The sequence below is a fragment of the Bombina bombina genome, chromosome 5 (genome assembly GCF_027579735.1).
Source record: "Bombina bombina isolate aBomBom1 chromosome 5, aBomBom1.pri, whole genome shotgun sequence".
Lineage (NCBI taxonomy): Eukaryota > Metazoa > Chordata > Amphibia > Anura > Bombinatoridae > Bombina > Bombina bombina.
In genome coordinates, this window is record NC_069503.1 from 624792017 (window position 1) to 624806705 (window position 14689).

The 14689-nt window shown below is 37.7% G+C and overlaps 1 protein-coding gene across 1 annotated transcript in view; it reads right to left on the reverse strand.

Annotated features, from left to right (window-relative positions):
* Positions 1–2871: 2871 nt before the first annotated feature.
* ABITRAM (actin binding transcription modulator) overlaps positions 2872–14689 on the reverse strand; it is a 48705-nt gene continuing 36887 nt past the window's right edge. The window contains exon 7 of the mRNA XM_053714584.1: positions 2872–3415. Within this exon, the coding sequence (XP_053570559.1) occupies positions 3269–3415 (147 nt within the window). The 3' untranslated portion in view covers positions 2872–3268. The remainder of the gene's footprint in view (positions 3416–14689) is intronic.

Here is a 14689-nt window from a genome sequence, read left to right on the forward strand (position 1 = left end):
ATGAAGCTCTCTGTGAAATTGACAGTTTTTCAGTTTGAAGAAAAAAAAAAAAAAAAAAAAAAAAAGATATGCAAAGTGCAATCTAAAGTATAAAAGATACACATAAATATACAAATTATGAAACTAATTTGTTAAAGTTACACAGAAAGCATAATCAGAATTTGTAAAATCACAATCCTAAATGCACTGTTGTATACAAAATAAAAAGTGCAAAGTTCAAATGTAATAATCTGATGCGTAAAGCGAGAAAATACAAAGCACAAAATGTAAATGCAGCGCTATATTACACTGGGCTTGTCTCTCCTTCACCTACAGAAATGCAGGGAACGCCCCTTGGAAAAAGTATAGCAAAATCTGCCTTTTGAAAATTTCAATAGGGATATTGCAGTGCTGGAGGATCATTTAGTGAGAACCTCATGGGAGAGCAGTGATCTCCTCACAACAAATTTGTTGAAGAAATAAAAAATAAAAAAATAGTGTTGGACAAAAAAAAATAGACATTTCACAGTGTAAAACTGGAAACACAGTGTGTTAGTTTACAGTTAAACATGTTGCAGGAAATATTCAGGTGTGGAGATGTTTTTCTTATTCTGGAGTTGGTGACTTGAGCAAGATCAACTACCCTGTGACCAAAGATATGTACTATTCTATTCTGCATCGGCATGCTACCTTTCTGGTTTAATGTTGTGTGGTAGACAACAATCCTGAACACACAAGAAAGCTGTGCCAGATATATTTGAAGACCAAAAAAGGGCAAGAAGTTGCAAGGAGTGGAAAAGAGAAAAGTAAAACGCTATAGACACTCTCTGCTTTAAATAAGTACTGTAATAATGTGGACAGTTAAACTGTGAAGTAACTTGTTAGAAAAAGCATTAAGGCAAGTTTGAGATTTTTTTAATTTCAGTATGCACTAAACATAGGAGTCTATCACAATTGTTTAGAATAGAGTATGAAATGAAAAGTCATTAGATAAACTTCTCTAAAAGGATTGCGATCCACCACATGTTTTCTTTTATCAGTGGGATGCATTTTTTTTAAAACAACGCTGTATGTAACATGAAGGAAACAGATAAATACACATAGTGGAAGCCCCATTGAATGAATGAATGAATGCTGTTCCAATGTCCAAATGCTTGTCTGAGTGCATAAGGGTGAAGGAGAAGAAAATCAGAATCTCTAAGGGTAACACTTCTATCTTGTCCAGAGGAAGAATAAAAAAATATGGTTTGTGACAGGAAAGGGAGTAGTCATACCTATCAAAATAGCTAAGGTTTTGGGTTTCTGGCCAGCCCCCTAAAAAAGTAGTCCACCTTAAATGGTGAGTGCTCTTAGGGTGAGCCAAATTTATATTATAACCACCTGGAAGCCAAATATCTCAGCAATCACCTCTGGACACTAGAGAAGGACATTAAGTCCATGCCAAAGTTCATGACATTCTGTTCAGTCTTGTGAGCTGCAGCTGTAAATAAATGTTCACTACATGGGGTTCAATAACATTTAGCTTTTTTTTGTTCACCTTTAAAAAGGGACACTAAAGTAAAAGTTAAACTAGTATGATTCAGATAAAGCATGAAATTTAAAAAAAAAAGTTTCAATTTACTTCCATTATCCAACATTGTGATTGGCTGCTGGCTGTCATGGGGGGGGGGGGGGGGAAATCTACTGCTCATTTGAAATTCATTTTTTTATGTGAATTAATTTTGATTAATTGCATTCTCTTTATTTTTCTGTATTACATATGAAAGTTTTAAAAGGGACATTAAACCCTTTGAGATTATAATATAAAATGTTTTGTTTGTTTCCTTTTTCCAATATATTAATTAAAAAGATGATGGCTTTCCAATTCCTGTTAAATTTGAAGTGCCGACTCAATACTTATTACTGCCATATTCCTCACATCCATTAGGAGCACAGTCTAGTGAACCATTTAGAATAGTCTTCAATTGGCCTTAGTAGAGAAGGAAATCTAGGTTGCAACATGGCGACGCCCATTGTTTTATCGACACTAGAAATTTATTTAGCTTTTTTTTTTTCTAACTACTTAAAGTGAAGGTAAAGTTACCTTGATAGCAATATCTAATACTTGTTCCCCTAAATCAATAGTAGTTTCATTCATAATTTTTTAAAATTATGACTAGAAACTGAGTTTTTGCAGTTAATACTCAATTTTTTTTCCTCCGTAAATTCAACCCGTCTTTTTTTTTTTTTATGTGAGGTCACGTTTTTTTACCAGCCTATTGAAATTCTGGCCGTTAGGCGGCCGTCAATATATGTCATCCGCCTCCCAGATGACTTGCGAATGCATTCAGAATTATTTTTGGGTCTTTTAAGACAAGTGCGCTCCCGTTTCACACATGCCTATTGAAATTATTATTGAATTGGCATAATACGTAAGAGGAGAAGAATGACGCCTGCGCATTGGAAAATAAGTAGCAGATTACTGCATGCGCATTACTGATAGTAAGCGCCTCTATGTGCGTGCGCAGTTCAAGGGATCATCGTGAACGTGCTTTGTAGACACGTATAGAGCGGGTGGGACCGCTCTATACGTCACTCTAAGATAAGGAAATGGCTGTTGGGAGGAGTCAGGATAGTAATGGTAGGCAACTATAAAACCTCATTATTATATAAATTTGTAAGAAATTGTGGAAAAAATGTTAGCGATTTAGTTTGTTAGACAATGACTAATTCATTAGTGTATTCAGATAGTTAAAACTTTACCTTCACTTTAAACAACTAATATACCTTTAAAAATACATCTATATATTATTCTCAGACTAATCTCTGCGTTGAAATCATCATTCGGTCTAACATTTATTTAGTTTTTAGTGTCCCTTTAATAACATAGTTAATTAAAAAAGAATCCAAGTATTAGTGTTTTTGAAATGTTTTTAATAGGTAAAATAGTTTGGTAAAAGCACTGTTTGATGCTTTAGTCTTCTGATCTAAATATCTTGCAGATTATGAGTTGGTAGACACACGTGATGTATTGGTGAAAAACATAATTCAATAGCCTTATGTACGCACCTGCCAAAACGTTACTTCTAAAGTAAAACAGCTATAAAAAAACAGGATTGTTAAAAAACAAAAATGGAAAACAGTTTAGTATGGGTGGCTGTATTTTCTGCACTGCAGTAAACAATTCAAAGATTAATACCATCCCTTATAATAATAATTATAAAAAAAAACCTCTTCAGCATAACAGACACTATTAACAAAAATATATTTGACGCCGAGGTAGATATTTTCTTTATCCTGCTCAGTAGCACTAAACAGCTTGTGCATTATTACATTGGAGACTAGTTCGCTTTAACAGCATCTCTTCATATTCCTTCTGGGATAGAAGTCCATCCGTGATAGTTTTGCTTTCTTGAAACTTTGGTAACACAACGGCAATATAACCCTCTGTGGACGGCTAAAGAAAAAGGAATAAAAATGGAAAAAAAATATATATCAGTATATGCTGATAATGTATAAATAGTCACAATGCTGGTATTGTTAGTCATGGGTGGCTCTTTATCTTTTATCTAGAACAAATTGTATCCTTGGCAGTGGCTAGACTTTGCACATATTTTTTATAAAGACACAAATGCAGTAAACTTGCTAACATTTATTATTTATAAACCTTATTTATAAACCTGACCAAGAAGAAAATATTCTGTTTCCACATCCATTCTTCAATGTAAATATCTTATCTCAAAAATGCCACAATCTGACATCACTGATGAGAATGCAGCTTCACAATAAACTCTAAAGGTTCATTTGAACTTTGCAGTACACTGACAAGCTTCCCAAATCTTAACTGTGCTGTGGGATTTATTTAGAACAAAGTTTGAAACCTGCAATGAAATTTGAAATGTTAAAGGGACATGAAACCCAACATTTTTCTTTCGTGTTTCAGATGCAATTTTTCTTCTGTTATCTAATTTGCTTTGTTCTCTTGGTAACTCTTGTTGAAAAGCATACCTAGGTAGACTCAGAAGCAGCAATGTGCTATTGCTAGGTAGCTGATGATTGGTGGCTGCACATATATGCCTCTTGTCATTGGCTCACAAAGTGTATTCATCGAACACCCAGTAGTGCATTGCTGCTCTTTTAACAAAAGAATATTGAAACAATGAAATGGATTTGACCATAGAAGTAAATAAGAAAGTTGTTCAAAATTGTATTTTCTATCTAAATCATGATATTTGTGGTAATTAAATGTATGTATCTTTAAAATTGAAATTTATTGAAGATTGAAAAAAAATGACATGCTCTAATTTATTGGAGCATGAAATTTTGAAACTAGTGACCACAGCTCTGCCGACTGAGTGAGTGGCATTTTATGCTCAGAACCAGCAGTGCTCTGCAGCTCCAGAGCAGTGCTTTAACTATGTAATGAATGTATAGTGCAACGTTTTGGTCTTTTTTGTGGTAGATTGGTGATTTATAAATTTTATGGCAGGACAACATTGAATTCGCAATAGTAGGGTAAAATAGTAAACCTTTATCTTTTGTTTGCAGCTAGACATAATTATACAGTTGATGTTTGGATACTGTGATTTATTTTGAGAATTGAACACTCTGCACACTAAATTTCATGATGCGTGGAAACCTTTTAGTTAGGGGTACCACTTCATCCATATTGGCTGATTTTTTTTTTTTATTGAGATATTTGGTGATAACAGATATTATTAAATGTCCAAGTACAAGCAAAATAAGAGAAGGATGAAAAAAAGATTCTGCACATTGAATACCATAAACCCACGGACCTAGTAGGAGTTAGGAAGGCTACCTGAGTCAGGTTACAGTAAGATTCTCAAGTATAAGCTAAGCATGTACACATTGTCAGCTATGAACGGTCTAAACCAATCTGCAGGGATACTGTATGAGAGTATATAAACATTACAGGAAATATCCAAGTTAGGCTCACTGTTAAAACATTGAAACTTAATTGTGACTTTGAAAGGCTGCCCATAACCTGCCACTCATGTGTATCTTAATCAAGTTTGCTTCACTTGTTGCAATCTATCTACATAAGACAATAGGATTGGCATACATGAGGGTAGTATGATAGACACACAATGACACATATCCCATTTCAGCTGAGAATAGAGCACCTAACGTGCATATTGCATACATGGGACTAATATGTATAATAGGTAACAATGGGGCTGCCTAAGTGAGGCTAAATTAAAACAGCTTTCAAGCACAATTATGGCTTCATAGAGCGACCCAAAAAAGCAAACTCAGGTTGGACTCAGAGTTACCTCTCCTGTCCATGCATAATCCATATAAAGGACTAATAATAAATCATATGGACATATTATAATATCTCTTTTTTTTTTTTTTTATTATAAGTAATATAGCAATGGAGTAAGTACTTGACTGGTCACTTTTGGACCAACTGGTATACTAAAGGGACATTTACTGGTAGTTACATAGGGACCACTCTTGGGCCACATGATAAAACTGGTTTGTGAAGCAGGTGGTAAGAATAAGAAAAATAAATGCTGACATTTGAGATATGTGTATCTTAAGTAGGGACAGTAAAACAGGAGAACACCCATGGATAGAGTCAAGCTAACTTGTATGGAGCTATTAATTTGGACTATATAAAGCTGCAGGAGGAGAGAGTATACCACAAAGAAGCCAACAAAATTAGATTAAAGGGAACAGGGGACTTGTGCACATATGGTTATTGCCTTGAAGGGGGCTGTATAAAAGGGGAATCGGACACTAATTCAGGAACGAAGTTTGCAGGTACTTAAAGGACTTCTGCCCAAAAAATTATTCGGGTATTAACAAAGAGTCCTGAAACTATTTAAGAGCTGTATCAAACTAGGAATTGTACTCTGGCTAATAGGTACCCCTCTATAGAGTGCTGATGAAGGGCTTTGTTATCTAGAGGGTGGACGTAATCTGCAGGCTAGTGTGATGAAGTTAGTTTGCAATCTGCGTCTGTTGTGTCTAAGGTGTCCCATCAGGGGCCCCAACTAATCCCCAACATGAACACCCAAGAGAAAAAGAGTAATAACAGTGCATTGCCGGTACCTGCAATGATAAAAACAGCAGTGGTATAACAGTATCATCTGCATGTCACTTATCACATACGTGTGTCTCAGGCCTCTCCTCACGGACTAAATGTAAGATGGTAACAGAAATGGTGTGCTCTCTCCCTTAAAAATATGTGAGCGTGCCACCCCAGCCGCTGGAAGCATGCCACTTAGAATGGAACAAAGGTTTAAATGAGAGAGGATGATCAGAGAGACGTTCTGGAAATCTGGCCCTTTGATATTAGCTCTAGTCAGCTGTCTAGTATACCGGGTAGTGGATTGGAAGATACATTTGCACTGCCTACAGGGTAACACAACTATGTAAAGGAGGTTCAAACAACATATAATTGATAACAGTAACAGAATAAAAGTTAATCCTTAATGATATAGTCCCCAAAAAAACATGTGCTAGGAGTATCTAAGATAGTTCATCTCATAACCATAATTGAGGCTTGCTAAGTGATCATCCGGTTAAGCCCATATGCCTGTCCTTTAGCGTTGCAAACATCAACCGATGCCTTCTCTCGTATAAGGCCTTTTAGCAGCAGGGCAGTGAGACGGGTCTAAATACCTTCTTAGCTGGGAATTATGGCGCTGGGCAACAAAACCAATCAAGTCCTACCTGCGAGAGGTCAGCTTCCCTGCAGGTACGGATCTCTGTGTTTTCTTGCTTTTGGCCCCGGTATCTGCATAACGAGCCTCCCTTATGACCCTTTTCCGCTGAGGTCGCTTACGAGTAGTAATCCACCACACTGAGGCTTTTGCCATCCCACAGGGTTGATGCAGTGATAAAGAGCGAACGTGCAGGGGTCTCTTTGTGCCGCAGACTTTCTTAGTAGCCTTTGGACTCAAACATTTTTCGGCCCCCAGCGCCACGTGGGGTGAACAGCGTTATGTTCCTCCGAACTGAGTTAGCTGGATTCAGCAATTTCCTCACAGACCCAGGGCTTTGTTTTCTCTGAGGGCAATAGTCTGCAACCTGCTTAAATTCCATCTGCTCCAGCATCCGAATTAGGTTACATTGTAAAATCGCAGAAGTGCTGAGTGAGCATAGATAGGACCTTCTGCTCCCAAACTTCAACTGCCTCCATTACAGTTGAGCAATACCGTTCCATCTAGGTGATATTCGGAGGCTACTGCCACTCAATGTTAAGCCGCCATCTTTAGTATCTCTGATGCAGTGGTCACTGCGTGGATTGTCTGTGCTCTGTATCTGGTCTTATATAGAAGAAAAAAGGCTTTTGTATGCTCCCAAACTCATTCATACAGTATCACATTTGGTTGGGACTTAACTTTAATGACTTCAGGCTGTCAAATTAGGTAAATAGGTCCATTTTTGTAGGTCTTGAGTCTGGAGCTCTGTAAGAGTGCAGCCATCCACTTCGGCGGTTAGCTCCACCCCCCTCAGTTTTTAGTACACATAATTAAATATTTTATATTACAATCACTAAGTATTTAATGTCCCTTTAAATATGGTGAAAATTATCTAAAGCGAACTAGTACTCAAATATTCTTTGTTCCATCTTAAACAGAATGTTTTTAAAATGTATTAGTGTTTTGTTTTTTGAAAAATCAATGTTTTTGTGCTAAGTAATCCAACTTTTCACCAACTAAAAGTAAGAAAAAAAAACACCTTTAAAAAGGGACAGTAAACACCAAAAATGTTATTGTTTAAAAATATAGATAATCCATTTATTTACCATTCCCCAATCTTGCATAAACAACACTGTTATACATATATAATTTTTACCTCTGATTACCTTGTATCTAAGCTTATGCAGACTGCCTCCTTATCTCAGATCTTTTGACAGACTTGCATTTCACGCAATTAGTGCTGACTTAAATAACTCCACATGCAAAAGCACAATGTTGTTATCTATATGAAACACATGAACTAACACCCTCTAGCTGTGTAAAACTGTTAATTGCATTCAGATGAGAGGCGGCGTTTAAGGGCTTAGAAATTAGCATATGAGCCTAACTAGGTTTAGCTTTCAACTAAGAATACCAAGAGAACAAAGTAAATTTGATAAAAGTAAATTAGAAAGTTGTTTAAAATTACATGCCCTATCTGAATCATGAAAGTTCAATTTGGACTTTACTATAATACTAATAAAACTAATAAGAAGACACAGGTTCTTTCTCCTTTCTAATTTACATAAATATTGGACTAGTAGTTTTGGCTGTAACATTATCAAAATATCATATAGAAAAAAATGCAAGGTTTTCAAATGTTAATGTAAAAAAATCCTACTGAACATCTATATTTATTTTTAGGGTTTGTAGAGTATCAACCCGACGTAAAATGCCAACTATTTGCCAAATTACATACTAAGCAAACCCTCTAACCCATCAAAGACATGGATCTTATTATAAAGCCCGCAGGATATCGTCCAGATAAATACAAATTAAACATTTAAGGTGCCTCTAATACTGTTACTGTTCTCATAGAGGTGTGATAATTTGCTAAATTCCTGCATCCACTACATTAAGTTACCCACCCCTCCGCATTTATCTAGCGGCAAAAAGGCACCAACATATATTTAACACCATACCTATATACATGCATGATACTAACTTTACTCGGTAATGAGGTCACAACAACACATGCAAATGTTAATTTTATAAACCAGAACTCCTAATTCTATACCTCTAAACTGGTCAAGAAAACTGACCTAAAGATATGCCAAAATACATGCCACATATAATCCACAAATTTCACTGAACCATATATGTTGCCATTTGTAGCGTTGTGTTATATACACACACACACACACATATATACACACACATATATAGATATATAGAGATATATATATATAGATTAGGGTCAAGAGAGAAAAGTATATATTCTCTTAAAAGGCAGGGATTTCAGCACTCAAATTATATATAAAATTAAAAGGTATAACACCAAATAGATTCAAACAATTATCAATAGTTTATTTTGGCTCCGTCCACATTTGTGCATAAACTCTGCAGACAAGTCTATCAACAAAGATGCGTCCATTTGTATTATGTTTAACATACCATAAATACAGAAATAACACATATTATATTTAGTACAGTGAACAAATAGATTAAAAAAGCATGGCCAGCTTATAACCAATATATATGGATAAATATGCATATGACTAAACGCTAAGTGCAACACCTCTTCCAGAGGGTAGTCCTGTACTCCAACAGGAATCTGCTACCTAGAGCAAAGAGCACCACAGCAAAGCTGTTAAATATCACTCCCCTTCCCATAATCCCCAGTCATTCTCTTTGCCTCTGTCATTGGAGGAGGTGATGTTTGGTGTCTGAAGAAATGAGATCCTTTATGGGGATAGTTTTCCCTGCAAGCAAGGATTTGGGTATAGCTGTAGTCTACGTCAATCTCTGCTGCAGAGTAGTGGTGTCTTTTAAGCAGCTAGGAAGTTGTAAGGTGGTGCTTACTTTGTTTCCTAACATTTTGCTGCCCTAAGTATAGAAAGACAGAGTTGGTTACTCTGTTCTTTCTTTTTTTCCCACAGGTCTTTGTAAGGAGTTTGTATCCTTTCACGCCTTGTGAGCTGTCTTCCTGCCGGACAGCTAGACTGCAGGTAAGTGCTTTTTGTCTTCTAGGTTTAGGAGACTTTGTACTTTTAAAGATTCATTATTTATATTCTGCAGTTTTTCTTTATGTGATTTAGTAATCCTTTAAATAGGATTTGATAGGCAGTATGCAGGCACTATGATTTGACGATTGCACGTTGGGACTGTGTGTTGCTAGATTTTTATTTTTGGCAAATATTTGTTTGTTTATGTGGTAACTGTTGTTGCTATGCCTTTTTCGGATTCCGCGCCTTTTTCTTGTCTGCGCTTTTCCGGATGTGTTGGTCATGTGATCCTTGTGTTTCAGCTATATGGAACGGATCGGCGTCTGTGTTGTTGCTGCAGTCTCAGTGTATGTACAGTTGCGTGTCAGTCTCTGTGTCCTTTTCAAGTCTCCTGGAGTTTGCGGTAGGCACCTCAGTACTGCTGAGGTGTAGAGGTTGTCAAGCTTTAGTTTTTTTTTTTTTATAACGTTTTTTGTTTTTATGTTTCTCTTAAAGTGACAGTTGTCTTTTATTCAAATTTATTTTTTTATTTCTTTCCTGGGGCTGATTTTTCTTAGCTATGGACATGGATAATGATGATATTGTTTTTAATAAACATTTATTATGTTTAGAGGCGCAAATTGTTTCTCCTTTGCAAATTTTGTACTACTTGTTTAGCTAAAACGCTACAATGTAAAGAAAAATTATTGCCTTATGAGCCTAATGTCTCTCAGGATAATGCTGTTCAGGCAATGCCGCAGTCTTCTCCTCAAATGTCCCAAGCCCCTATGGCATCACATGCAGTGCCCTGTGGTTCCTCTCATCCTCCTGGTGGGGTATACTTGCCTGCAGATTTTGCCGCACAGATATCTTCTGCGGTATCTGCAGATTTATCTGCTTTTCCTGTTTTAGGAAAACACAAGAGGAAAACTAAACACTTAATGGATTGTAAAATGCCCGTTTCAGCAGCTTCTATACAAGTCGATCTTCCTCATAACTCTAGGGAGGATGTTAACTCAGTTCCTTTTGAGGGTGAAATATCTGATTCTGACAGTGTTACTCTTTTGTATGAGGTGGAAGAAGTAAGCTTTAGGTTTAAGCTTGAACACCATGTTATATTAAAAGAGATTTTGGCTACTTTGGATGATTCTGACTCTCTTGTTGTAGCTAACCCTAAGAAAGCTAGTAAGCTTAAAGGGACATTAAACACTTTGAGATGGTAAAATAAAATGATAAATTGTATATAATAATACAACTCTGCAATATACTTTAATTATTTATTTTGTCCTCTTTGCCAGTAATTCCATTCTGAAATTGTGAGCTTTTCAGTTCCTGTTAGAAATGGAAGTGCAGAACACTGTTAAATCCAGCACAACCATTGGCTGCACACTCTAGTGACCTATTTATAACTGACCCTAATTGGCCACAGCAGAGAAGGTAACACAAGTTACAACATGGCAGCTCCCGGTGTTTTATAGACACTAAAACTTTACACTTATTTTGCCACTTTTTAAACAATTAATGAAACTTTAAAAAATACATCTACATGTTACTCATGGACTAATCTTTTCTTTGAATGCATCATTCTATCTAGCATGTATTTAGTGTTTAATGTCCCTTTAATAGATTCTATGATGCCTCTTCCTCTATGGAAGTGTTTCCTGTTCCAGATCATGTGACGAAGATTATTGCGCAGGAATGGGAAAAAAAAACAGGGATTCCTTTCTCTCCGTCTTCAGTTTTTTAAGAAGAGGTTTCTTATTGCTGAATCCATTAAAGGGACAGTCAACACCAGAATTTTTGTTGTTTAAAAAAGGTAGATAATCCCTTTATTACCCATTCCCCAGTTTTGCAAAACCAACACTGTTATATTAATACACTTTTTACTTCTGTGACTAACTTGTATATAAGCATCTTCTGACCGCCCCTAATCACATGACTTTTAGTTATTATCTATTGACTTGCATTTTAGCCAATTAGTGCAGTGTCTGCCACTAGCCACGAGCGTGATCACAATGCTATCTATATGGCCTACATGAGCTTGCTCTCCCCTGCTGTGAAAAGTAAATACAATAGAGGCGGCCTTCAAGGACTTAGAAATTATCATATGTGCCTTCCTAGGTTTAGCTTTCAACTAGAATACCAAGAGAACAAAGCAAAATTGTTGATAGAAGTAAATTGGAAAGTTGTTTAAAATTACATGCCCTATTTGAAAAATGAAAGTTTTTTTTTTACTTGACTGTCCCTTTAAGGATTATTGGCGCACAGTGCCTAAAGTAGAAGGGGCTATTTCTTCTCTGGCTAAGAGAACTACGATCCCTATAGGAGGATAGTTGCACTTTTGAGGATCCAATGGATAAAAAGCTGGAGGTATATTTGAAGAAGATGTAGGTGCATCAGGGTCTTCAATGGCAACCTGCCACAGTGACAAGTGCAGCATCTTATTGGTGCAATGATTTATCTGTATCTATTTTAGAGGAAACTTTGTTGGAGGAAATTCAGGAAAGGATTAAGGCTCTTAAGCTAGCCAATTCTTTTATTTCTGATGCTAACATGAAAGTTATTAAATTGTGAGCCAAGCTGTCTGGTTTCTCCGTCTTGGCTCGCAGGGATTTGTGGCTTAAGTCTTGGTCAGCTGATGTGTCCTCCAAGTCTAAGGTTTTGGCGCTTTCCTTACAAGGGTAAGACTTTGTTCAGGCCTGGACTGGCAGAAATAATATCTGATATTACGGGTGGAAAAGGCTCTTTTCTACCGCAAGACAAGAAAATTAGATTTAAAGTGAAGGTCAATTTGCGGCTAATGAAATACTGAAATGTGTTCAATCACTTATCACCATTCTAGTCGCTAACTTTGTTTTTCACTTTACATATTAGGTTTTATAAAAAATTATTTATTTGAAAACTTGCCGTTTGCATTCCGACTCCTCCCCTCCACCACTTCCTTATTCAGTAGTAGTGACGTAGCGAGCGGCCCCACACGCTCTCTATGTCTGTTCTTAAACTCGTGCACAAGATTAACATTGAAAATGCGCATGCGTATGTCCATCCGAATCGCGCATGCGTTAAATTTTGTATGCGTTTTGCACGTCTCATGAACTAGCACGACGACATATGACGCTGCTGAGGAAGTTGCGCATGCGCATCACTTAGTAGTGACATGGCCAGAAAGGGGCTGAACGCCCCGGGGGTGGAACGGACATTGGAGAATTAGATCTTCGATTGCTGTCAATCAAGGCAACTTAGATGGTGGGCAGACGAAAATAGTGTAACGGAGGGTAAATAAATGGTAAAAAAAAGACAGTATGAGTGAAATGTATGCAAAATGATGAATGAACGTCAACATGATTTCTAATAAACAGCATGACAGTGTGAGCAAGTCACCCGGACTTGACCTTCACTTTAAGGGACGTCAAAGTAATTTTTGTTCCTTTCGTACTTTCAAAAGGTCAAAAGCCTTCCTCCTCCGCTTCCAAAAATGGAGCAATCCAAGTTCTCTTGGAGACCCAGTCAGTCCTGGAACAAGGGGAAGCAATCTAAGAAACCCTCAGCTGAGGGTCGGATCAAGTGGGGGGCAGACTTTCCCTGTTTTATCGGGAGTGGTTACGAGATGTCCCAGATCCTTGGGCTGTGGGCATTGTTTCTCAGGGTTACAAGATAGAAGAGGCATTCTTGAACTGTGTTCAGGATCTTTTCTCTCTGGGAGTGATTGTTCCAGTTCCAGTAAAGGAACAGGGTCTAGAATTCTATTCAAATCTGTTTGTGGTTCCCAAGAAAGAGGGAACTTTTCATCCCTTTTTAGACCTAAAGTGTCTCAACAAATGTCTCAGGGTGCCGTCCTATAAAATGGGGTCCATTCGTCCTTTGGTTCAGGAAGGTCAGTTCATGACGACTATAGACCTAAAGGACGCATATCTTCATGTCCCTATTCACAGGGATCATCACAAATTTCTGAGATTCGCTTTTCTAGAGAAACATTTTCAGTTTGTGGCTCTTCTGTTTGGCCTTGCTACAGCTCCCAGAATTTTTTCCAAGGATCTAGGGACTCTCTTGGCAGTGATCAGGCCACGGGGAATTGCAGTGGCACCTTAGTTTGATAACATTTTGATTCAGGCACCATCTTTTCAACAAGCAAGCTCCCATACAGAGATCTTGTTGTCTTTTCTACGTTCCCACGGACGGAAAGTGAATCTGGGAAAGAGTTCCCTTGTTCCAGCTACAAGGGTGGTGTTCTTATGGACTATAATAGATTCCCTATCTATGAAGGTTTTTCTGACGGAGGTCAGGAAATCCAAAATTCTCTCTGCTTGCCTCTCTCTTCAGTCTACAGTTCGGCCATCTGTAGCCCAATGTATGGAAGAAAACAGAATTTATGCTTACCTGATAAATTACTTTCTCCAACGGTGTGTCCGGTCCACGGCGTCATCCTTACTTGTGGGATATTCTCTTCCCCAACAGGAAATGGCAAAGAGTCCCAGCAAAGCTGGCCATATAGTCCCTCCTAGGCTCCGCCCACCCCAGTCATTCGACCGACGGACAGGAGGAAATATATATAGGAGAAACCATATGGTACCGTGGTGACTGTAGTTAGAGAAAATAATTCATCAGACCTGATTAAAAAACCAGGGCGGGCCGTGGACCGGACACACCGTTGGAGAAAGTAATTTATCAGGTAAGCATAAATTCTGTTTTCTCCAACATTGGTGTGTCCGGTCCACGGCGTCATCCTTACTTGTGGGAACCAATACCAAAGCTTTAGGACACGGATGAAGGGAGGGAGCAAATCAGGTCACCTAAACGGAAGGCACCACAGCTTGCAAAACCTTTCTCCCAAAAATAGCCTTCGAAGAAGCAAAAGTATCAAATTTGTAAAATTTGGCAAAAGTGTGCAGTGAAGACCAAGTCGCTGCCTTACATATCTGGTCAACAGAAGCCTCGTTCTTGAAGGCCCATGTGGAAGCCACAGCCCTAGTGGAGTGAGCTGTGATCCTTTCAGGAGGCTGCCGTCCGGCAGTCTCATAAGCCAATCGGATAATGCTTTTAAGCCAAAAGGAAAGAGAGGTAGAAGTCGCTTTTTGACCTCTCCTCTTACCAGAA